Genomic DNA, 25,211 nt, shown 5'->3' on the forward strand with positions numbered 1-25,211 from the left:
AGTAGTCACCACAATTTTGCTCATTGACTCTAAATCCAACTATTCATACCATTATTTTTATAATAGATATTCCTAGATTGTTTTTCTTTTAATCAAATTTAATTTTTAAAATGTAACTATTTTGTGGGGCAGAAATCTGAAAAGGATTTAGCTAAGCAACTGTTGCTTAGTGTCTTTCTGGTGGTTCCAGTTAGGTGTTAGCAGAGGCTACAGTCATCTGAAGACTTGATGAGATGTCCCACATGGCTTATCCATACAGTTGACAGATGTTACTGGGAGATGGCTGGGAGCTTAGCTGGAGCTATTGACCAGGTGCCTACACATAGACTCTCTAGCATTTCAATCTCTGGATACTTAGATTTCTTTCATGGAAGCAGTTTTCCCCAAAGTTAGTTCCAAACCTCATCTGGTCCCTTCTAATATTCTTTTCTTTAGTACAAATTTTTTGATGCTGTAGAAGGAGTGACTATGACTAAAGCCATTCTTACGACGACTTCACTTAAAGAGTTCCCATCCAATGTGAATTCCGTGGTGTTATGTATGATTTGAACTGTGGCTACAAGCTTTTCCATACTCATGGTTTTTATATATCCAACAAGATATAGGCTATAGGGAAAAGCTATCTTATGTCCCCTTTACTGTACTCATAGGGGTTTTCTCCAGTAAAAACTCTCTAATGCAAGAAAGCATGCTAGAAGCCTTCCTTGCCTTAGTATGATTTTTGGATTTCAAGTATGGCATTATTGTGGCTAAAGGCAATCTCACATTTATTACATTTGTTTGGTATTATATTATTCTGGGCTGTGGCTAAAAGCCTTTGTAATGCATTATATTTGGATTCTCAGTTTCCACATTTGTAGTTTCCCTCTGGCATGAATTCTCTGGTTGGAACCATCACCATGTTGCTAACATTCACAGCTGTTTTCTTTCAGAGTGAATTATCTCATGCTGTGAAAGTTCTGAGTTGTTTGCTAGGATCTACCAAAGCTGACCAAACATCCATATGTTCCAGGACCCAGCAATTCCACCTGTATTATATACACATGAGAAATGACTAGATGTACACCCAAAGACAAATGTGTTCACAGAAGCATTATTTATTATGATCCTAAGCTTTAGACAATGAAAGAGTCCACCAGCAGTAGTTGGATGAATTGTGATTTAATCATATGATGGAATTCTATATAGAATGGAAATGAACTTCCACCACATGCACTAGTGATGAGTTTTAGAGACATAATGAGGAATGAAACAAGCCATATACAGAATACATGATGTATAATCCAATTTGCATAACGGCTCATAATGTGCAAACCCTAATTTATAATGTTGGAAGTCAAAACTGTGGTAAAATTTGAGGAGGTAACAACTAATTTTTACTTAATATTTGCAATGAGAAATACAGTTCACCCTTTCTTTTAAAACACTTCTGCTCACAGTGTGGTCTGTGGACCACTGCCAGAACTGTTTATTATGGGGTCACAAGAATATGTGTACTAAAATTGAAAATAAGCAATTTTAAATGTTTGTAGCAACTTGGCAGAGGAAGTTTATGCCTGCTGAATCTAATAATAAAAAATTTAGGGTTGTATTTTCAATGACTTTTGTCGTTAGTCATTCTTTTTGTGTTTTATAGGCTCACAAACAATATGTGAGTATAGTACCTTAAATAAATGTGTGGTATAGTACGTTAAAATGTTATATACCATTATACTTGTAAGCGACATCATGTACAGAGTTTACTATTACTTTTAAGTTTTGACCAAAAAAGTTGTATCCTTTACTGAATTCCCATGGTTTCTACCTTGTGAGTTTTCTGATGTACAATGAGGTTTGACTTACAACTGAAGAACTTCCCACATTCTTTACATTCATATGGTTTCTCTCCTGTGTGAGTTTTCTGGTGGCGAATGAGGTTTGATTTCCTACTAAAGGCTTTCCCACACTGAGGACATCCATTGGATTTCTCTCCTGTATGTATCCTCTGATGAACAGTGAGGATTGCCTTCTGGCGAAAGGACTTCCCACATTCATTACAAATATAGGGTTTTTCCCCTGTGTGAATTCTCTGATGGAGAGTGAGGGTTGTCTTTTGGCAGAAGGACTTCCCACATTCATTGCAAATATAGGGTTTCTCTCCTGTGTGAGTTCTCTGATGGACAGTGAGGGTTGTCTTCTGGATGAATGCCTTCCCACATTCATTACATTGATATGGTTTCTCTCCTGTGTGAGTTCTCTGATGATCAATGAGGTATGACTTCTTTCTAAAAGCACTTCCACACTGAGTACATTCATAGGCTTTCTCCCCTGTATGTGTTTTGTGATGTCTAGTGAGAGTTGCCTTCTGGCGGAAGGACTTTCCACAATCCATACAGATGTAGGGCTTCCCCTCTATATGTGTTTTCTCATGAAGAGTGAGGGCTGTCTTTTGACGGAAGGCTTTTCCACATTGATTGCAAACATAAGGTTTCTCACCTGTGTGAATTCGTTGATGTTCAATGAGATATGACTTCCTTCTAAAGCTGTTCCCACAGTAAGGACACTGGAAGGGTTTCTCTTCTGTTTGAGATCTCTGGTGCATGATAAAAATGGACTTCCTGCAGATGAACTTCCCATATTTGCTGTATATGTGGGGTTTCTTCTCAATAAGAGTTTGTGAATGGACATTGAGATTTGACTTTTCAATTAAGGCTATTCCATCTTTATTGTATTCAAGGGGTTTTTCTCCTCTGTGAGCCCTTGTTTGTGTAAATAACATTCCTTTCATAAGGAAGGATTTTTCACATTCATTATGATCTAATGATTGCTCTGGAGTTTGATCCTTCTGATGTTGAATAAGCTCTTGTTTACCACTCACACTCCTTTCTGTTTGTTTATAGAGATTCACTGTAGTATGAATTTTCTCATTCTTAGTATTGAAGAATGATTTCTCCCATCCATTACTCTCACCAAACTTCTCTCTTCCAGGGCTTATATTTCTATTGACTAATTCTGACATATTTTTTAAAACCTTTCCATCAGGCTTATATTCACATAGTGCTGTTTTTGAAATAATATGATTCTTGCCTAGAGTAAGTGTTTTCCCAAAAATATTACTTCTCTCCTTAATTAGTCTTTTGTGGTTGATGAATATGACTGATCTAGAATGCCTGTCTTGGTATTCTTTGAACTTCACTAAAACATCTTCAGCTTTCTCATCTTCTTCTAGAAAAGAATACAATTAACAATACTGTAAGTCTTCACATAAATACTATGGATTGAAAGTATATACAAACAACCTATCGAGGGACTGTCTGCCTCATTATTGCGGTCTACAGAAAGGCCAAAATAAACTAACTCTTGGTAGGGAAGATTCATATGACATAAACTAAATCCCGCTACACTGTTAAAATGTGGGAAAATTGGCGTTAAAAAAAAGAACACTCATGGGGCACCTGGGAAGCTCAGTTGGTTAAGTATCAGACTCTTGATTTTGGCTCAGGTGGTGATCTCACAGTTGTAAGTTGTCCACACTGGCAGAGGAGAGTCTGCGTGGGATTCTTTTTCTCTGCCCCTCCCCTGACTCCATACACACTCCCTTTCTCTCAAAAAAAAAAAAAAAACCAAACTCATATTTTTGGCATATTGTAAATATAACACCCACATTGAGCAGGTATAATAAACACAAGGATAAGTAAACAAAAGACAAAGGATGATGAAAATGAGGTTGTTATCAGAATGGGCAGATTCAGAAAAAATGGTGTGAGCTTATTAAGGGTACCAACCAGTAATCAAAGAAAATGTTCAGTTAGAGATGAAAGCCTAAATATTTATTACCTCATGCCTAAATAAGTGTTATAAAAGACTTCCTTTAGTTTCTTCCTCTCTTGCATTTAACCATCCATGGTTAAACTTTTCTTTTTCTTTTTTTACATTTATTTGATTTTGAGAGACAGAGCACAAATTGGGAAGGGGCAGAGAGAGAATGAGACACAGAATCTGAAGCAGGCTGCAGGCTCTGAGCTGTCAGCACAAAGCCCAATGCGGGGCTCGAACTCACAAACCATGAGATCATGACCTGAGCCGAAGTTGGATGCTTAACTGACTGAGCCACCCAGGCGCCCTGCAAATATCTTTTCTCAAGCACTCATTTCCTAGTGTTGAGAGGAACACTGTTTTATAGCCTAGACCCCAATTCTCCACGCAACTTATTTTCTCTTGAAAGGGAAGACTTTAGGAAACATATTTCCACTAGGAATTGTAAAATAAACCAGAGGACAAAGCATATTTGAATGTGAATATAATCGCTGTTGCATTCTGACTGCTGCTACCAGAGCATTTATTCTTCCAGAGATGGCCAATAACTAAATTCTCCTGACCATCAATTCTAACTTTTCCTCCTTTCATTTGCTGAATTACTTTTTCAGTTTTCAGGAAAGATGGGTTCAAGTTTTCCTCCCAATGCAGTAATATACCTCAACTCCACTATTCTCTATGGGGGTATGAGTGACTGGATTCTTCAGCTGTATGCTTACAATGCTTACTTACTCTCACTATCAATTTTCTTATAAACTTTTGGCTATATGTTATTATTGTTACCTTACTACCACCCATGCCTAGTAGGGTAACTTTAAATATGGATTCATCTTACCCATGACTTGTGTCTTATTTATAATAGCTCTTCACTGGTAACTGCCCAAGTGTCCATCAAAAGGTAAATGGTAATATTGTGTCATGTATGTATAAAATGGAATACTACTCAGCGATAAAAGGAAAAATGTCTACTGATACACAATGACAAAAGAGATGAATCTCAAACATTTTTCAGAGTGAAATCTTTACGCAAAAGAGTATATATTATTACAATTCCACTTATGTGCAATTATAGAACAGACTAAAACTAATCTGTATTAGTAATTGGAGTTACATCATCTTCCTGAGAACCTCAACCACCTTAAGGGACATGCTACTATCCAATTTATCCAAAAACTTTCATATATAATTTCTATCCTTTAATGTCTAATTTGTCTGAAATTAGATTATAATTATAGTCTGGACCATCCATTTAAAGAAATCTTTCAACAACCTGCTATTTTAATATGAATATTATATGTAAAATGCTCCATTTGATAATATTGCTTTGCCAGCTTGCAAACTTATGCTCTTGGAAGTCAATATTTTATTGATTATTTTCTGAGAATACATTAACACATGGTTATCTGAGATAAAGGGATGTGATCTTGGCATGTATATTTCAAAGAGTTTATCATTAAATAATTTCTGAATGGATTAGAAAGATGTTTTCCTTGCATGGTATCAAAGATAGTCGGGTAACTATTGAATATCTAGCCTCTGTTACAAGCTACAGTAAGGAAAAGCAAAAGAGAGAAACTTATTTGAGGGAATTGTTAGTTAGATGGGGAAAGAAGTTTGACCATACCAGAGAATGTGTCTGTTTATAGTTTATATACATAAGTAGAATATGAATACAGCATAAAAGGAATTGACATGGTCTGGAGTAGTCAAGGAACATCTCACAGAGGAAGTGAAACTTGATCTTTTAGCTGAATGATATATAGTTTTATATAGTAAAGAATATATCCTTGCCCAGTGAGACCCTTTGGCTTCTGGCATTTAATCTCTAAGCCCTTGGATTATGAATTTGTTTGCCTGGGAATCTTTGGCCAGCCAGAAAGTAACAATGTAGTTTAGGGTGAGGTCTTTGAGCCGCACCAACATTGTGATTTAGAGTGGGGGTTTTGGTTCACACAGTATTAGCTAGACTTCTTAATGGGCTGAAAATGGAGATGGGCTACATGTCTAGTTAATCCTACCTGTGATGGAGCCCCAGTGTAAACTCCGGACAATGGGCTCAGGTAAAGCTTCCCTGGTGGGTAATATTCTGTATGTATTTTCACACTAGCAAGGTAATGCTGTCTGTGACTCCACGGAGAGAAGTCTACCAGAAGCTTCGTGTTTGGTATTTTCCTGGACTCTGCCCTTTATGTTTGGCTGATTCTAATCTGTATTTTTTTCGTGTATGATAAACCAGAACTGTGGGTACTACAGCTTTGAGTAAGATCTGTGAGTCTTTATAGCATATTGTTTATATTAGCAGTATCTTGGGAACCTCAAAACTGACAGTTGGTATCAGAAGTGAGGGTGGTCTTCCATGTATTACTGTACCCTCTAACTTTGCAGTTGGATAACTTTGCAAGTATCTATATGGGCATACAGCAGCTGTCTTATAATGAAACGTCCAGTTGTGAGGAATGAAATCAATTACATGGAGTACATCTGAGAGCTAGAACAAAGGGAGATAAGCAAGAGTTCTCAGTCACAGAGAGAAATAAATTTGGAATGATCATATTCCTTTATCAGCCTTGAAAAAGACGGGATTTAAATTTCATGTAATAAGTAATATCTTTTTGGTATATTGACAATATAAACTGAAAGAACTGGGCAAAAATCATGGCAAATCCAAATAGTAAGTATAGCAATTACTGAAATAATATGTTCTCACTTTGGAAGAGGTCAGTAGCAAATGAGGATAGGAAAGGATAGAAAGATATTTCACAAAGTGAAATAACACAAATTGTGGAGGGATCAAGTATAGCAGAGATGATGGAGTCAACCTGATACTACTAGAGGCTAAATATGGGGGGGGAGAAGGATATAGAAATAAATAAGGATAAGGTAAACATAAGGACTATTATTTATGATATATCAATAACCATAAGGATAAGATGACTGATTGCTGTATTGCTATAGGCTGATGAAAAATACGCTGGAGTTCAGGTAGGAGAAGTGGGTTGAAAATGTGCATTTGAAAGCCATTCACATAAAACAAGGAAATCACAACTTGAAAATGGATCAGATTATTATAGCTGACAGGACTTTTTCAAAGGCAAGAACTGAGGATGAAGAAAGATCCTTTAAGGATACCAACAAGAGACCACTGAAATAAAATCCATTTATTCAACAAGTATTTGTTTTCCCAGGCAATAAGGGGGAAGAAAAGCAATGAAGATGTGAGAAGGCACTTGGGAAATATGTTAAGAATGAGTTAGTGTTTTTCACCCAAAACAAGGTGGGGAAGTATCAGGAATCTGAGTACTGTGATACAGTACAGGGAATACAGAGACTTATTGGAAAGAAATTTATTGAAAAGAGGTGATACTAAATTATCACCTCGGTCCAAGGCATATTGATTTTGAATTTGATGGCAGGTGTCATGGTGAGAATAGGATGTGAGCCTGAAAACAAGAAACAGGTAAGACATTGCACAGGAAAGAATATGAAAACTAAGAGGAAGATAAATATTAGACAACCTTGTCTTTTAAAGGTGGGTGTCTCACTTGTACTTCATGGGATTTTAATTTATGAGTGGCTGAGTGACGGCATAGGCTGAGCCCATCAAAAGGTGATTTTCACCACATTTCCTGAGAGGAGGGGCACACCATGCCTGGTAGGGCCACATGAAGGACCAGCAAGCTCGATCAGGACACAGAAAGGAGAGAGGGGAACGCCTATGCCAGAGCCTCTTTTGGGACTTGCTTGCATGGGAAAGGCAAGGCAGGGCAGGAGAAACAGTTTAGGATTGGCTTTTTAGAGTTAGTACTGGAAGCTATGGGTCTGTAGTTGTGTGGTACCTAAGCCCTGGGTGGTTTAGGGCACAGGAAATGTTGGCCTGGTGTGTGAGAGTTAGATAAACCAGGTGGCTGAAGGTACGGACTTGGGATTGGTTGGTTTTTATATGAACTGTAGGCTCACTGACGGGCGGTTTACTGTCTCTACGAATCAGCCAGCTCCAGGAGGGGCAATCTCTCCCCAGCCAGCAAGGCCCTCTGAAGTTGTCAAAATATAACAATATATAGAAGATTAAAAATGACTGATATAGTGGGTAACATGCAGGCACATCAACATAACACTGGCAATGATCTACAATAGTAACAAGTACATTTCTAATTTATAGGGAAAAAAGTTTCATGTAAGGCTGTTCTTGATAGAGCAGGAAAATAAATCATTAATTTTATTAGATCTCCACACTTGAGGGCACATATTTTCAATGTTCTGTGTGATGATTCAAGAAGTATGCATAAGGCACTTCTGTTGCATATCAATTTATAATATATTTTGTAAGGAAAAGTGCTGTTGTAATTATTTGAGCTGAGAACGGAAAACAGGGGCGCACCCCTGCCATCCCACCTTGTCCAAAAAAAGAATGTTCCTGTGAAATCTTTCATAGGCTGAGATGGCATAAAGTGAAGAAGCAATTACCATTAATTTATATGGGAAAACTTTTAAGTGCTCCCAGATCCAAAGAATAACCTCTCTTTGGCGTTTCTGACACATTTTGCTAATGGACGTGCAAAACAAATTGAGCTAAAGCACAAATGCTCATAGACACAGTTCAAAGCTCTGATAGCCTGATGCTGCGAGGCTGAGTGTCCTTCCTGGGAAGGAGCTTGGCAGTGCCTCTATAGCTAGCTCACTGCAAAGCAAGCATTGAAAGCTGTTTTGATTTTCACCTTTTTTGGTAAAAGCAAAAATCCTCTTTGGATTTCCTTTGGTTAGTGAAAACAGGTACTAATGGATGTCTTTAGTAATAACAAAGTGGCATAACACAATCTTTCAAAAAGCAAGGGATCTCTATCTTTTTGTGGAACAGCATGTTTACGGGAGTACAACTGACTCTTATTCAGTTGTGGGTATCTGGTAGACATTTTCTTGAACAATGTGAACCTGTCAATTCAAGGAAAAACATCTGCCCATATTTGTTACCCATGATAAAATCCAAGCTTTCAAGTAAAGGCGGTTATGTTGGAAAGCTTGTATTTGATACTGTGAGCTTGTCAGCTTCCCAACAGACTTTTCTGATGACACTGGTGATGATATTAACACATGTGGGCTTTGGGTTTTTTTCAATTAGTATGTTTATGAGAATATGTCAAAATTTGGAAAATATTCTACATCAGTGAACTATTACTTTCCAAATGACTAACACATAATATTATCAAAAAAAATGCATGGGTAAAATATCCATTTAAATAGACCATTGGATTTTATGTAACAGTCTACAAAGGTTCATTGTTACAGTTTCAGATTCTATATTGCAACTAGCTATTAGGAATACCAATTGTTACATTTGAGTGTAGTATTAATGAAGAATATCCATGACAATTGAAGAAGGCTTTTTAAATATTTTCTTTCAAACTACATATAATGAAGGAAGGTTTTCTTCATATTTTCCAAACCAAACAACATTTTGCAACAAATGGAATGCAGAATCAGATGTGAAAACCAGCTGTTTATTAAGCAAGATATTAAATAAATTTTAATTATGTAACAACTCCACTTCTGTCAGTATTTTCTTTTGGAAAATAGGTTTTTTTGTAAAAATATGATTTTATGTCAACATGCAATATGCTTTTTATTTTTATATTGTATTAAAATGAACTAATAAATGAATAGTGGAAAATATTTAATTTCTAATAGGGCATACACACATATGCACAAAGTTCTTTTAATTCTTAAAAATTTAAAAATATTAACAAGTCCCAAGACTAAAAAGTTTGAGAAACTGCTCAACTAGACATCCAGATTCTGGTAATGGCAAAGAAGTTTGTGTCAAAACAACCTTCCAGCTCAGATGATAAATTATGGACCAGCTGTAAAAGACCAATTTGGTTTTAAAAAAAAAAACTTTTAATGTCTTTATTTTGAGAGACAGAGACAGAGAGTGAGCTGGGCGGTGCAGAGAGAGAAGGAGACAAAGAATCAGAAACAGGCTCCAGGTCTGAGACATCAGCACAGAGCCCAACGCGGGGCTCGAACCCATGGACTGTGAGATCATGACCTGAGCCGAAGTCGGATACTTAACTCACTGAGCCACCCAGGTGCCCCAAGACAAATTTGTTTTTGAAAGCACCTCTAAGGAGTGATCAAAAGGAGGCAAAAACTTAAGTGAATATAACAGTTGAAAAGAAAGAAACGGCACGGCATATGATCTACATTTATCCAGGCTTTCCATTGTAGGCCCTGGTAGTTTGCAGCACACAGGGGATACATTTCTGGGAGAAAGCAGGAGTCATCCTGTGCAGAAAAATCTGAGATCAAGTTCAGTGTTACTAGAGTGGCTGTAAATTGAGGACAAAATCTGAGAATGAAGAAGGCATAGAGGGTATCTTTGTACTAAAGATAGTACAAACCCCTCCTCCAAACCTTGGTTAACTGTATCTTCAGGGCAAGACTGCAAGAAGCACAAAGGGAAAAGAAAACTGGAGCACTGAAAGAACTGAACATATTTTAGCAGCTGTTATAGCTTCATAAAAACAGGTTTGTTTTTTTTTTAATGTTGTTTTTGTAAATTTATTTTTTAAAAATTTTTAATTTTTATTAATTTTTTTGAGAGACAGTGTGAGCAAAGGAGGGTGAGAGAGAGAGAGGGAGATACAGAATCTGAAGCAGGCTCCAGGCTCTGAGCTGTCAGCACAGAGCCCGACATGGGGCTGGAACCCACGAACTGTGAGATCATGACCTGAGCCGGAGCCCGACGCTTAACCGACTGAGCCACCCAGGCGCCCCTGTTGTTTTTTAAAAATTAATTTATTTTAAGAGACAGAGCAGGAGCAGGGGAGGAACAGAGAGAGAGGGAGATACAGAATCTGAAGCATGCTCCTGGCTCTAAGTGCAACGCAGGGCTCGAACCCATGAACTGTGAGATGGTGACCTGAGCTCAAGTCGGATGCTCACCCATCTGAGACACCCAGGTACCCCTGGAAAAACAGTTTTTAATTCTGGTCTTGTGCCAAGTCCGAGGAACCTGGGGAGAGGAACCTTTGGTCTTTACACTGAAACCCCAGAATGACCACATGTAAGAGCAAAGACTGAATCCTGGGACTAAGAGAAACACCACAAAGCTAATGGCAAAACTGAAACTGAAGTAGATATCATCTAAAAAACTTAAAAGCAATCTTAAAAAGGAATCAACATGAGCCACCAGTAACTTAACTGCCTTCTAAGTGAAATCTCAACAATCTTCAGAGGAAGAAAAAGAATCCAGCATCTTGACAACATATTATATATAAGGTTTTCCTGAGAAGAAACAGTTTGAAAATGTGATGAATAGAGAAGATAAAAACCAGTTAATGGAATCAGACTGATATATGTCCCCTATGTTGAAATTATAGGATAAGGAATTTAAAATAACTGTGATATATGTTTACAAAATATACAAGAAAAGAGAAATATGAGTGAGGAGATGGAGAGCTCAGGAGAGGTAAGGATATGCAAACTTAAAAAACCTCTTAAATACAAAATTCATTGGATAGGTTTAACATCATAGAACACAGAGAATGAAGAATCAGTAAAGTGAAAGTCTGGTTAACAGAAATTACCCAAATCATAAAATTGTTTTAACTCCTTAATAAACTCTACAGAAGATAGGTTAAAATTTTTAAAAATATAATCAATAACAGAGCAGAAGAATAACTATAGAAATACTGGCCAAAATTTCTTCAAATTTGCTCTAAAACAAGAACTCTGTGAACGTGCTAAATTCACTTATTAGTTCTAATATTCTTTTTTGATTCCTTAGGATGTACTAGGTACACAAGCATGTCATGTACAAATGAAAATAGTTCTCACCTCCATTTTTAAATTGTTCTCTAATTAGTCTTTTAGCTTCTTTTTCTTGCCTTATTGTATTGACTTGTGTCTAGTACAAGGTTTGATAGAAGCGGTGATAGTGGGCATCTTCTCTGGTTTTGATCTTAGAAGAAAAGCATTCAGGCTTTCTACATTGTGTGTGATATTGGCTATAAGATTTTCTAAGATATCCTTTATGAAGTTGAAGAAATTTCCTTTGATGGCTAATCTGGTCTAAAGCTTTATAATGGTAACTGAATTTAATTATTTTCTCATGTCTACTGATGCTCCTTAAATTTTTTTCCTAGTTACGTTAAGTGGCAGCTTAGATCCTTGGTTTTAGACCCCTTTTCACTTTTATATGGTGAATTACATAGATTGATTTTTGAATACCAAATCACCTTTGCTTTCCTGGGATAAGCTCTTTTTAGTCATAAGGTTTTATCCTTTTAAAATATTACTAGATTCTGTTTTATAGTATTTTATTACAGATTTTTTTCTGGCTTCATGAGGGATGTTGGTATGTAGTTTTTTATTTCTATAGTGCCTTTGGTTGTAGATAATGCTGGCCTCATGAGTTGGGAAGTGTTCTCTCCTACTCTATTTATTGACATAAAATTGTTTGTATATTCCCTAATTGTCTATAGGATCTGTAGTGATGCAGCCTCTGTAATTTTGTTTGTTTGTTTATTTTTGAGAGAGAGAGAGAGAGAGAGAGAGAGAGAAAGAGAGTCAGTCAGAGCATGAGCAGGGGAGGGGCAGAGAGAAAGGGAGACACAGAATCCAAAGCAGGCTCCAGGCTCTGAGCTGTCAGCACAGAGCCCAAAACGGGGCTCAAGCTTGTGAACTAGGAGATCATGACCTGAGCGGAAGTCAGATGTTTAACCAACTTAGCCACCCAGGCGCCCCATAGCCTCTGTAATTTTTAATATTAGTAACTTGTGTCTTCTATTTTTTTATTAGTACATATAGCTATGGTTTATTAATTTTATCAATTATTTTAATGAATCAGCTTTTGGCTTCACTCATTTTCTCTATTGTACTTCTGTTATACATTTCATTGATTTTTGCTTTGGTCTTTATTTTTTCCATTTTACTAGCTTTTTTTAAGTTTCTTTAAGTAATCTCTACACCTAACATGGAGCTTGAACTAGTAACCCTGAGATCAAGAGTCACAAGCTCTTCTGAATAAGCCAGCCAGGCACCCCTCCTTTTACTAACTTTGGAGTTTAATGTCCTTTTATAGCTCCTTAGAGTGACATCTTAAATCCTGGATGTAAATGCATAAAAAAAAATTAAAAAGAAGGGGACACCTGGGTGGCTCACTTGGTTGAAGGTCTGACTCTTGATCTCAGCTCAGGTCATGACCTCACCATTTGTGACTTTGAGCCTCACATTGGGCTCTGTACTGTGGGCATGGAGTCCACTTGAGATCCTCTATCTCCCTCTCTCTGTCCCTCACTTGTTCTCTCTCTCTCAAAAATAAATAAACATTAAAAAAAGTATAAGTTGGTCCAAGGGTTGTGAGTTATCGTTAAGCTGATTTTAAAAAGTATAAAAATGTTAATGCTGATTTAGATACATCCCATAACTTTTGATATTTTGCTTCAATTATCATTAAGTTCAAAATATTTTCCAACTTAGGATTTCTTCTCTGATTCATGGGTTATTTGGAAATGTAGTGATCACCTTTTAATATTTGGGAAATTTAGAGATATGGTGTTTTTTAAATGAAGTATAGTTGACATACATTATATTAATGAATAACAGTTGACCCTTGAACAATGTGGGGTTGGGGCACCAACCCCGTCACACAATGGAAAATCCATAAATAATATGTGACCACAAAAACTTAACTGCCAATAGCCTACTATTGACCTGAAGCCTAATAACATAAATAGTCAGCACTTATTTTGTATGTCATATGTATTATGTACTGTATTCTTATAATAAAGTAAGCTAAAGAATGTTATTAAGAAAATCATAAGGAAAATATATTTACAGTACAGAACTGTATTTATTTTAAAAATCCATGAATAAGTGGACCTGCTTAATGCAAACTGTGTTTTTCAACACTCATATGTAATTCTGTTGTGGTCAGAATCCATATTATCATTTCAGTTCTTTTCATTTTGTTGATACTTGTTTTATAACCCAGGATATAGGGTCTATCTTGGTGACTGTTCCATGTAAAATACTCTATAAAGATGAACTGGAGAGGCACCTAGGTGGCTCAGTTAAGCATCTGATTTCAGCTCAGTTCATGATTTCACTTTCCGTGAGTTTGAGCCCCACTTTGGGCTCTGTATTAATAGTTCAGACCCTGGAGCTGCTTCAGATACTGTGTCTCCCTCTCTCTCTGCTCCTCCCCTGCTCATGCTCTGTCTCTCTCTCAAAAACAAACATTTTTTAAAAAATGGGGCACCTGGGTGGCTCAGTTGCTTAGGCATCCAACTTCGGCTGAGGTCATGATCTCGTGGTTTGTGAGGTTGAGTCCTGCATCCAGCTCTGTGCTGACAGCTAGGAGCCTGGAACCTGCTTTGGATTCTGTGTCTTCCTCTCTTTCTGCCCCTCCCCCACTCATGCTCTGTCTCAAAAATAAAAAAGACATTAAAAAAAAGATGAATTAGATACAAGTGATTGATAGTGTTTTCAAGCACTCCATAGCTTTATTGTTTTCTTTGTTCTCTCGATTACTGAGGAAGGGGTGTTTATATCTCAAGCTATAATTATAATACTCTCTCATCGCTTCTCAGCCTTTTGGCTAAGATCAAGTGTAGTATCTGTTCTTATCAGTATAATTATAATGCTCTTTTCAGTTCTGTCAGTTTTGTTTCATGTATTTCATGCATTCTCAATGGTGGTTTCTCCCAAGTGAGCAAAATTATTCTGGGGAAATGAAAACAAGTTTCTCATATATTATAATAGTCTGTGGCCCTCCAAACATCAACAGAACATAGAGTATGATATTAAATTTTAATGGGGGCAATTAGAAAAATAGTCTAAAAAGACTCTTTAGAGTGATAATGATAAAAAGCTGAGAGATACTAATGTATTTTGAAGCTCAGTTAGGATTGTTATGACTTCTGGTGAAGTAAGTGTCTCTCGTTATCACCATAATATTCTGTGTTCTGAAATCTACTTGGATGTATAATGCTTAATGTTTGCATGTGTGTCTCATTCCATATTTGAAGTCTCACTGCTGACAACTTCTTAGACCCACTCCTCTGTCTTCTCCCCTTGCCCCACACCTGGGCAAGTGAATAGGAGAGCTTGCATGTTCTTTCTGTTGGTGCTGGCAGGAAGTTTAAACTATGCAATCACTGGCCCACATGTAGAACCGTCACCTGACCTACCCCCCCCCCCCCCGCCCCACAACCACAATAAACACAAAAGCCACACACTCCCCTTTGCACTCTCAAGCCATTTTAGGACCAGTCTGGGAACCTGCCCTTTTCTCCCCAAAGTGCCCCATTGAATTGTCAGATTTCAATCTTGAGAGGAAGTCAAATTTTAGGTGAGTGGGGTGGGGTGTTGATCTCATCCTCATATGGGGCAACCACAGACAATAAGATATATATTTTTTCATCTTTTTATGTTTCACCTTCCTGCGTCTTTTTATTTAATTTTTAAAATACATATCACACAGTTAGGTCTTCCTTTTCACTTCAGATATTAAATAGTCATTTTTAGGTATTTCATTTGGTTGTTATTTCTATTTTTGCTTTCTTGCCTTGTTATATTCATTTCCACTTTACATCCTTGATGATATTGAGGTCATTTATAATGGCTGTTTTAGCATCTTTGTCTGCCCATTCCAACACCTCTACTCTTTTTATGTCTGATTTTATTGACTTATTTGTTTTCTATTGACTGATTTTTCTCCCTCTTGTCTATGGGCCCTATTTTCCTACTTCTTCATTGTAAATAACATTTGATTAGACATTAAGCATATCAATATAATGTTGAGTTTTAGATATGGTTATATTTTCATGAAGAGTACTGCTCTTTAAATGGCATCTGTGGCAGCCACAGAGTTGCACCACTAGGATCTCCCTTCAGAAAACAACTTGCCCTTGATGTGCAAGAAGTGTAGTTATCAGACAGCCTGCCGTTGTTAGCATCTTCAGGATGCTCTTCAGATGATGAATTAAACCATAGTTTCCCCAGGAGGTGCCCATCCAAAGACTGAACCCTGAGGGGGTACTAGAGGCTGGCTATTTCTCTCCATGGGGGACTCCTCAGATGGACAGTCTTTGCTTCAGTGCAGCTAGGTTGGTTGGGACTTTGTCAAGTCTGCACAATGGTCTGAGGTTCTCCCTGTCCAATCCTGTTAACCTCTCCCCCTTTCCTTCTATAGGTACCGGATCTATATCATGATTTAATGGTTTTCTATATTTAATCTTACTTTCTTCTCCTTTATCTTCCATAGATGTACCTCTAGGAAATCTATTATATTCCTAACTCTAGCTCAGCATCTCCATCCTAGAGGACCCAAGAGACACATGGCAATTATTTTTGGATTAGTTTAATCCTTTTGATGCTTTTGTTTAAGCTCTTCTATGGCAAATCTTACAATTGCCTTTTATGGAAAATCTCAATCTATGCCTAATCTAACCCCATTTATTAGGTGTGGCCTTTCTAGGGTGTCTATCTAACGTCCTATGTTATCAACAAGTTCTCTCCATTCTGGCTAAAGGGAAATAAAATGATTCCTGGTGCAGACTATGGCAATTGCTCATCTTACACCACCATGGTAATTGCATTTTCCTTAGAACACGTCTTTGTTTAGTCTCACAGGGTTTCACCTATACATTTGCAGACTTATATTCAGCCAGACTCAAAGAGAACCTTTTTCAGATTTGGGAAACTCTTTTTCTGCATAGCTCACTTCTTTTGGGAAGTATGTCCTGGAAATTTTAGCAACCTCAATCTCCTTGAATGTCAATGTCAGTCCCCTCAAGTCAGTAAAATTGTCAAGTTCTTTTTGGATTCCTCTCTCTGTACTGTAGCCTGGAAGTTGCCTTCAGATGAAAGCCTGGAATGAGGTAGGGCTCATCTCATTTGTTTTTCTTCTCTCAGGAATTCAGGCCTGTGCTGCCTGTTGTTCAATATCTGAAAATAGTTTTGTCCAGTTTTCTTGTTGTTTCCTGTAGGAATGTAATTCCAGACTCTGTTACTTGCTCAGGGCTGGAAGTAGAAGTCTTGAATTATAAAAATGCAGGCCCAGATGGCTTAATAGTGATTTTCATCCAACATTTAAGGAAGCAGTAAGACCAACATATCAAAAATTCTATAAGAAAATAGATGAAGATGAAACACCCCCTGTCTGTTTGATATTACTGACACAATTCTGATTTTCTTCAAGAACATTATAAGAAAACTACAGACCACTATCCTTGGTAAAATCATGCATAAAAACTTACTAAACAATTAACAAACCAATTTTAGTAATCTAGAAGGATAATACATCTTGTCCAACTGGGGTTCATTCCAAGAATCCAAATTTAATTTTGTTTAAAATTTAAGTTATTTAATGTAATACATATAGTAATAGATTAAAGAAGAAACATCATATGATCATCTTAACAGATGTAGAAAAAGCATGTTAAAATCAACATTCATAATTAAACTCATCAAAAACTAGGAAAAGAACTTCCAGAATTTAATAAAGAACACTTATGAAAAGCCTACAGTTAATATTAGGATGAAGAATGAATAAATAAATGTCTTCCTTCTAAATTTAGTGAACTTTTAATAAGAAGCTCACTCTCACCATTTCATTCAACACTGTACAACATAGAAAAAGAAATGAAAGCAACAAAATATACAAATATAGAAGTGAAATATCCTTTTTCTAGAAGACATATCTTATATGTAAAAAATGAAAGGAATATACTAAAACAAAGAATAACAACAATAAAACTTAAGTAATAAGTAGAATACAATAGGTATACAAAATCAATATATAAAGATCAATTGGGGATGCATATATTAACAACAAACTGGAAAAAGAAATTTCAAATATCCTACTATTTACAATGGCATTAAAATATTAAAAGATTAGATATAATGAAATATGTATAAGGCTTCTATACTAAAAATAATAAAACATTGCTTACAAGAAGTAGAGAAACTAACTAAAATAGAAAAATATAATCATGGACTGGAAGACTCAGTATTGCTAAGATGTTAGTTCTTGCCAATAAGAATTCCATTACCTTTGTTTAAAGAATCAAGAAGTTGATTCTAAAATGTATTTGGAAAAGAAAATGACCTAGAATAGCCAAAAGAATTTTTTAAAAGAATAAAGTTAGAAGACTTACTATGACTTCAAGACTTACTAGAAAGTTCCAACAATCAATGACCAGGTAGAATTGGCAATAAGACTTAAAAGATAGCAAGGAAAGAAGAGTCTAAAAATAGGCAGAAACAAATACAATCAATTTTTGATAAGATCGCCAGAGCAATGTAGCATGTGATGGGAGAAACTGATATCTATATGGAAGAAAACAGACCCTCAATCCTTATCTCTCAACATAAACCAAACTTAACCTAAGATGGGCCATAGAATTAATAAAAATAGCAAAATATTCATAAAATTTTTAGAAGAAAAGACAGAAACTATCATCACAACTTAGTGGATTTCAAATATTTGAGAGATCAAAGAAGTAAGTATAAAAGAAAATAATGCTACAATGGATTTCATCAGAGTTAAAAGTGTGTGCTTATTAAAAGACATCACAGACCTGAGGAAATATTCACCATACATATATCAAACAAAGGACTTCTATCCAGAATATGTAAAGAATTCCTACTAGTGGAGGAAAAAATATCTACCCAATAAAAATGGGTAAAACGTTTGAATAGACACCTCTGAAGAAGATATAAAAAACATTTGAAAAAGTTCTCAACATCATTGGTCATAAGAGATATCAAAATTAAAACAGCAAAGATATACTACTCCACCCTTCAGTCTGACCAAAATGAAAATACTGATAACATCAAATGCAGAAGAGAATGTGGGACAATCAATTCTCATACATTTTTGGTAAAAATTTAAAATGGTACAGTAACTTTTAAAAACTCACAGTTTCTAAAACAGTAAAATATACACTTGCCTAATGAATGAGTGATACCACCTGCTACATGTTTACTGAGGAGAAATAAAAACATATCCACAAAAAGATGTTTACAAGAATGTTCACAGTAGCTTTATTCGTACAGCCCCAAACTGGAACATTTCAAATATCTATGAACAGGAGATATATAAACAAACTGGTATATTCATACAATGGAAAACTATTCTGCAATTAAAATAAACTACTTATTTATGCAAAAACATGTATATATTTCTCACACATTAAGCTGAGTTAAAGAAAGTAGATATGAAAAAGGTCTAGGATAGACAAAACTATGCTGGTAGAAGTCAGAAGTGTGACTGTCCTAGTGGGAGGGACTAACTTGGAAGAGGCCTGAAGAAACTTAATGGGTTAATGGAAATGTACTTTATACTGGGTGTGACAAAAATGGGTTTACGCTTCTGTAAGAACTCAGAGGACTTCACACTTAAGATCTCCATGTACATTATACTTACAAAGCATGGAGGAGATTCTTGGTAAGGAAATAGCAGTCTCTAAAAACATAAGGCAAACAAGGAAAGAACTTACATGAGGAGTGATATTTAAAACTAAAATTTAGATTTTAGACACATTGAAGTCAGTCATGTATAGGCATGTCAAAAGTTCTCAGGCCTTTAAAAACAGATCCCCATTAGAAGGCTACTATTAAAAAAAAAACAACCCAAACAGAAAGTAACAGATGTTGGTGAGGATGTGGAGAAACTGGAATCCTTGTGCATTGTTATTGGGAATGTAAAATGGTGTAGCCACTACGGAAAACAGTATGGCAGTTCCTCAAAACATTAAACATAGAATTACTGTATATTCCAGCAATTCTTCTTTTGTTTAAAATGCTTTTTTGATGTTTTATAAAAAATGCTTTGTTTAAAATGTTTTGTTTAAAATTGTTTTTTTATAATTAAAAAAGCTGAAAGCAAAGACTCAGATAGATATTTGTACATTCATGTTCATAGCATAGCAGCATTGTTTATAGTAGCCAAAAGGTAGAAGTAACTCAAGTGCCCATTGGACAAGCAAAAAATAATATATACAATGGAATATTTCAGCCTTAAAAAGGAAGGAGATTCTGATATACTACAATGTGGGTAGACCTTGAGGACATTATGTTAAATGAAAAAAGCTAATCATGAAAAGGACAAATACCACTTATATGAGGTACCTCTGTGTAGTTAAATTCACAGAAACAGAACATAGAATGGTGGTTGCCAGCAGCCGGGAGGAGAAGGTAATTGAGAGTTATTTTTTAGTGAGTACTGAGTTTTGGTTCTACAGGATGAAAAGAGTTCTAGAGATGGATGGTGGTGATAGTTGCACAATGTCAATGTACTTAATGCCACTGACCTATATGCTTACAAATGTTTAAGATAATAAGTTTTAAGTCATGTGTATTTTGCCACAATTAAAAAGAAACAGATCCCTAAAAACATTTAAAGGTGTCAACTACCTGAGTCCACTGGATTTTATCTGTACAGACTCACCAAGGCAGCTCTGACTTGGAAACATTCTCTCTGTTGTCCACAGCTCTTCTCCTTGTTCCAGCTTGCGGATCATATCGGGCTTAGTCATGTGAAACCCTGATAGTAAAAAATGAGACTTGGTCTAAGCTGCTTGGGCTTCAAAACTATTGCAAGAAAAGAAATACATAGCTCTAAGGTGACAGACAAGGCACACATTAACATCTTAGCAAACGTAATACCTTGCACTAGGCAAGTGAGGACATTATCACACTGCTGCTAACAAAAAGGGATTCATCACCTCTGGTCTCTTCAATTCAAAGCTCCACCTGTTTCAAAAATTCTTGAAAGGAGATATAGGACATTGAAAGATTCAAAGAACTTTGCTTACCAACAGAGATGAGGTGGCAATAGTTTTCCAACATGACATCCCTGTAGAGGGTCTTCTGAGCAGGATCCAGCCGCTGCCACTCCTCCTGGGTGAAGTCCACAGTCACATCCTGGAATGACACTGATCCCTGCAAGGGCAGACTCTAGTTCATCCTAAAGTGATTGGAACTAGTGAGAACTAGATATTGGAGACCATGTTAAGTGGTCAGACTAGTTTTCTTATTTTATCTTTTGTACTGTAGAAAACTCTCTCTGATAATAGTCTATATTTACTTACTATCTCATGCTAAAAATATATAAGATCATACTATTTGCCTTGAATCTGACTGGTTGCTTGGTGGACCAAAATGAATAAAGCCCTGGCCTCTTGCTCATGAGAAGTTGAGTGAGAGGCATACATACAAATACATACACCCAACAGATATTGTAGATGCGATGACAGAAATATGTGCAAGGGAAAGTGCTACAAAGTGCAGAAAAATTTCATTTTGCATACCAAGGCTTCACTGAGGACATCAAAATTTTGTACTCGTAATGAATTTGTTTTGCACAGGGCACCAGCTTTTAAAAATCATGGGGAAAGGAAAACCAATTAGTAAACTGAGGAAATAGCAAAAGGTACAGCATGTTAAGAGTCTTTGAAGTCTAAGAAGAAAAAGGTATATGGAGTTAGGCAGTGGGCATGTTTTAGGAATAATACTGGATTTTTTCTGGGGTACATGGCTGGCTCAGTCAGAGGAGTGTGTGACTCTTGGTCTCAGGGTCATGAGTTCAAGCCCTACATTGGGTTTAGAAATTACTTAAATAAAAATAAAATAACTTTAAAAATACTGGATTCTCCCCCCCCCCCCCCCCGCCTACAGATTAGGGTTCTTAAAAATGTATTGACCACACTCCTAACATATTTATATTTATTTATAAATCATCAGTCAGCATTAATGGTAATCCACATCTGCTCCTGAATGTAGTTAAATGGTATTTTCCTCCCTTTCAATATAGTGTCTTATACATTCCTTGTAACGCATACCCCATTTTGCTTGGTCTGCTGCTTTTGGAGTGTGAAGAAATGTTAAGCAGCACATATGTTATCTGATAAAATTTGTACTTCAGAGGCAATACTCTTTTTTTTTTTAACTTTTTAAAAAATGTTTTTTATTTATTTTTGAGAGACAGAGATAGCATGAGCAGGGGAGGGTCAGAGAGAGAGAGAGACACACAGAATCCGAAGCAGGTTCCAGGCTCTGAGCTAGATGTCACCACAGAGCCAGATGCGGGGCTCGAACCCACAAACTATGAGATCATGACCTGAGCCCAAGCAGGACGCTCAACCGACAGAGCCACCCAGGCGCCCCCAGAGGCAATACTCTTGAAGACTAGAGAAGGCTTGAGGTGTATTAGGTAGGAAAGCAATTAAGTAACCATTTTAGAGGTTTCATAGATTAAGGTGGTATTAGTCGTCTAGAGAGGGGAAAATTGTTTAGTACAAATTTGTTTACAACAAAATTGGTCATAAATTGATTGTAGAGTGGAAAAAAGAGGCATAGCTCTTGAGTTACCTGCATAGGCAAGTGGTTAGGTGTTGAGCCTAGGAAATGGAAAACAGAAGAAAGAATAAGCTAGAGCAAAGGAGGTAATGAGGTGGGCCTTGGAAATGTACTTGAAATGTCTATGGGATTCTATATGGGACTATATATATATATACATATATATATAACATCTATGGGACTATAACTTTTGGAGATTGGATATATGGTTCTGATACTCTGGACAGAGGTCTAGGATGGAGAAAAGTGTTGAGAGTCACTAGAATTAGATCAGTGTAACCTTTATGTGGATCTGTGCACAGAGAAAAAGAGAAAGTAAAGAGAAGAGAACTGATTAACATCTGGGGAAAACCACTATTTTGGAGATGGGTAGATGAAGAGGAATTTTCTGAAAGACCTAAAACATGAAAAAGTGCCCTCTTTGATTCAAAGTAGAATAATGCTTTTTTTCTAAGTTTATTTATTTTTTTAAAGAGGGAAAGCATGTGCATGCGTGAGTGTGAGCTGGGGAAGAGCTGAGAGAGAGGAAGAGACAGAATTCCAAGCAGGCTCTGTGCCTGGGGCTCAATCTCACAAACCAAACCATGAGATCATGACCTGAGATGAAACTAACAATCAGATAGTTAACTGACTGAGCTATTTAGGTGCCCCTCAAAGTAGAATATTTCAAGAATGGACTAGCGTATGCATTTCATTCTCCTCCACTCCCATATCAAAAATTAGAAGAAACTAAAAAGATAAGAATAAATCTATAACAGCATTGAAAAACTGGAAAGGTTTTCACTGGCAGGCCACAGTTCCTAGGAACTGGATAAAATAGGCAGGAGGATCAGAGAGGGAGAATGCAAAAATCTCACGTTTTAAAAAAATGTTTATTTATTTATTTTGAGAGACAGAGAGAAAAAGAAGGGGTAAGGGCAGAGGGAGAGGAAAGAGTATCCCAAGCAGACTCTATGCAATGTGGGGCTTGATCTCATGATATCATGGTTCATGAGATCACAACCTGAGCTGAAATTAAGAGTCAGACACTTAGACAACTGAGCTACCCATGCGTACCCAAAATTTCAGTTTTCTGTATAAGCTTGCAGGCAAATCTCTATCTTGGAAACCTCACAAAACATCTTACCACAAACTAATAATGTCATTTACCAACTCTACCTCCCATTGTATCATTGCAAAACCTAGGTCAGTAGTGATGATCAAAATTTTTCCATGTCTGCTCCTTGATCCCTCATAACATAGATCTCAAATCATTTCTAGATAAGATAGATTCATTAAAGTAATATTTCCCTTTTAAGTCAAAATGATACATCTGTTCAAGCAGTACTTTTGTGAGGAGACTAAGAAAGGAGATGATGAATGATACATCAAGTCAATATGTAAACACTGGCTACAACTAGAAGGTACATGTGAGGAAGGCTTACATTTATATGGTTGTAATAAAAAAAAAACCTGGGAACTGGGCTGCAACTAGGTAGGGCGGATGAGGAACATAGGGTGCAAAATTTAGGGATGCACGTGCCCTGAGAATACTCCTTACATTTTGCACCTAGGCCACTTGCTTGTCCTACTGGAGACCAGTCTCATGGAAGTAAATGCCAACATCCAGGAAATTTAAGGATCGGGAAACAATGTTCATATAACCTGAAAACAACTTATTTCATAAAACGAGGAAACATCATCTCACCTGAGGCATGGCTTTGAGATTTGCAAGAGATGAACCTTCTCTTTTGAGCCCTTCTCATGGAAAAGGGAAGAGTCCTGAGAAGGCAGAGATGGGAGGATACAAAGAGCCATGTGAAACCATATTTGACTTAGATCTCCCAGAAAATTCAGTTCACTCTGTATCACTTTTGTCTGTTTCAGCTCACTCTCATGTATCCACGATGGAGATCAGTGGGGAAAAGGACAAATCTTGCTCCCTCACCACCAGAAATCTAGTCTCTTGGTGAGTTAGAATGGACCTAGGCGATCTGTTGTAGTTGGGGAAAGGGAACATTGTGCTTTTCCCTTTGCAGCTCTACCTTCCACCTCTCTTGGAAGACAGCTTTATCATCTATTTCCAAATAGTTCTTCGTGGACTTTCTACTAATTCACACTGTTACGATTAGCACATGAGAATACCTCCCCACACCTGATGAATGCAATTAACAATACATTTTTAATCTCTGCCTATCAGATATATATTGTAGTTCTAGTTTACACATTTCTTATTATCAGAGAATAAGCTTTTCCTTTTTTACTGTGATGGCAACTTCTTATATAGTATGTCTATTTTTCGTGTGTGTTTTAATTTCCTAATTGGTTGATAGTATCATTTTTAATTTAGAAAATTAGCTATTTTAAATTGCAAATAATTAAGCAAAACCACACTGAGATACCACCTCACGCCAGTCAGAGTGGCTAAAATGAACAAATCAAGAGACTATAGATGCTGGTGAGGGTGTGGAGAGACGGGCACCCTCCTACACTGTTGGTGGGAATGTAAGCTGGTGCAGCTGCTCTGGAAAACAGTGTGGAGGGTCCTCAAAAAACTATCAACAGAACTCCCCTATGACCCAGCAAAAGCACTGCTAGGGATTTACCCAGGGGACACAGAAGTGCTGAAGCATAGGAGCACATGTACCCCAATGTTCATAGCAGCAATGTCAACAATAGCCAAATCATGGAAAGAGCCTAAATGTCCATCACCTGATGAATGGATCAGGAAGATGTGGTATATATACACGATGGAGTACTACATGGCAATGAGGAAGAATGACATATGGCCTTTTGTAGGAAAGTGGATGGACCTTGAGGGTGTCATGCTGAGTGAAGTAAGCCAGGCAGAGAAGGACAGAAACCATATGTTTGCACTCATAGGTCTAGCAGGAAAACAAGAGAGACCTAATGGAGAACCAGGGGGAGCGGAGGAGGGAGAGAGAGTTGGGGAGAGAGAGGGATGCAGAATTTGAGAGACTATTGAATGCTGAGAATGAACTGAGGGTTGAAGGGGAAGGGGGAGGGGGGAAAAGAGGTGGTGGTGATGGTGGAGGGCACTTAAGGGGAAGAGC

At 37.0% G+C, this 25,211-nt stretch overlaps 1 protein-coding gene and 1 non-coding gene across 9 annotated transcripts in view; one reads left to right on the plus strand and one right to left on the minus strand.

The window, feature by feature from the left end:
* Positions 1–1,077: 1,077 nt before the first annotated feature.
* ZNF382 (zinc finger protein 382) overlaps positions 1,078–25,211 on the minus strand; it is a 25,925-nt gene continuing 1,791 nt past the window's right edge. For 3 of the 8 annotated variants that reach the window (XM_029926230.1, XM_029926231.1, XM_029926232.1), the window contains exons 2-6: positions 23,846–23,919; positions 22,171–22,199; positions 20,616–20,742; positions 20,249–20,344; positions 1,078–3,204 (exon numbers count right to left, since the gene is read on the minus strand). In XM_029926230.1, coding sequence (XP_029782090.1) covers positions 1,781–3,204; positions 20,249–20,344; positions 20,616–20,742; positions 22,171–22,199; positions 23,846–23,903 — 1,734 coding nt within the window. In that variant the 5' untranslated portion in view covers positions 23,904–23,919 and the 3' untranslated portion in view covers positions 1,078–1,780. Of the gene's footprint in view, positions 3,205–14,053; positions 14,089–20,248; positions 20,345–20,615; positions 20,768–22,170; positions 22,200–23,845; positions 23,920–25,211 lie in introns of those variants that run through there. The other 5 variants (XM_029926234.1, XM_029926233.1, XM_029926235.1 and 2 more) reach the window with 4 other exon arrangements.
* Positions 14,373–14,558, plus strand: LOC115281343. The gene has a single exon (XR_003904255.1). It is a non-coding gene; the product is annotated as a U2 spliceosomal RNA (small nuclear RNA).

The sequence above is a fragment of the Suricata suricatta genome, chromosome 16 (genome assembly GCF_006229205.1).
Source record: "Suricata suricatta isolate VVHF042 chromosome 16, meerkat_22Aug2017_6uvM2_HiC, whole genome shotgun sequence".
NCBI lineage: Eukaryota > Metazoa > Chordata > Mammalia > Carnivora > Herpestidae > Suricata > Suricata suricatta.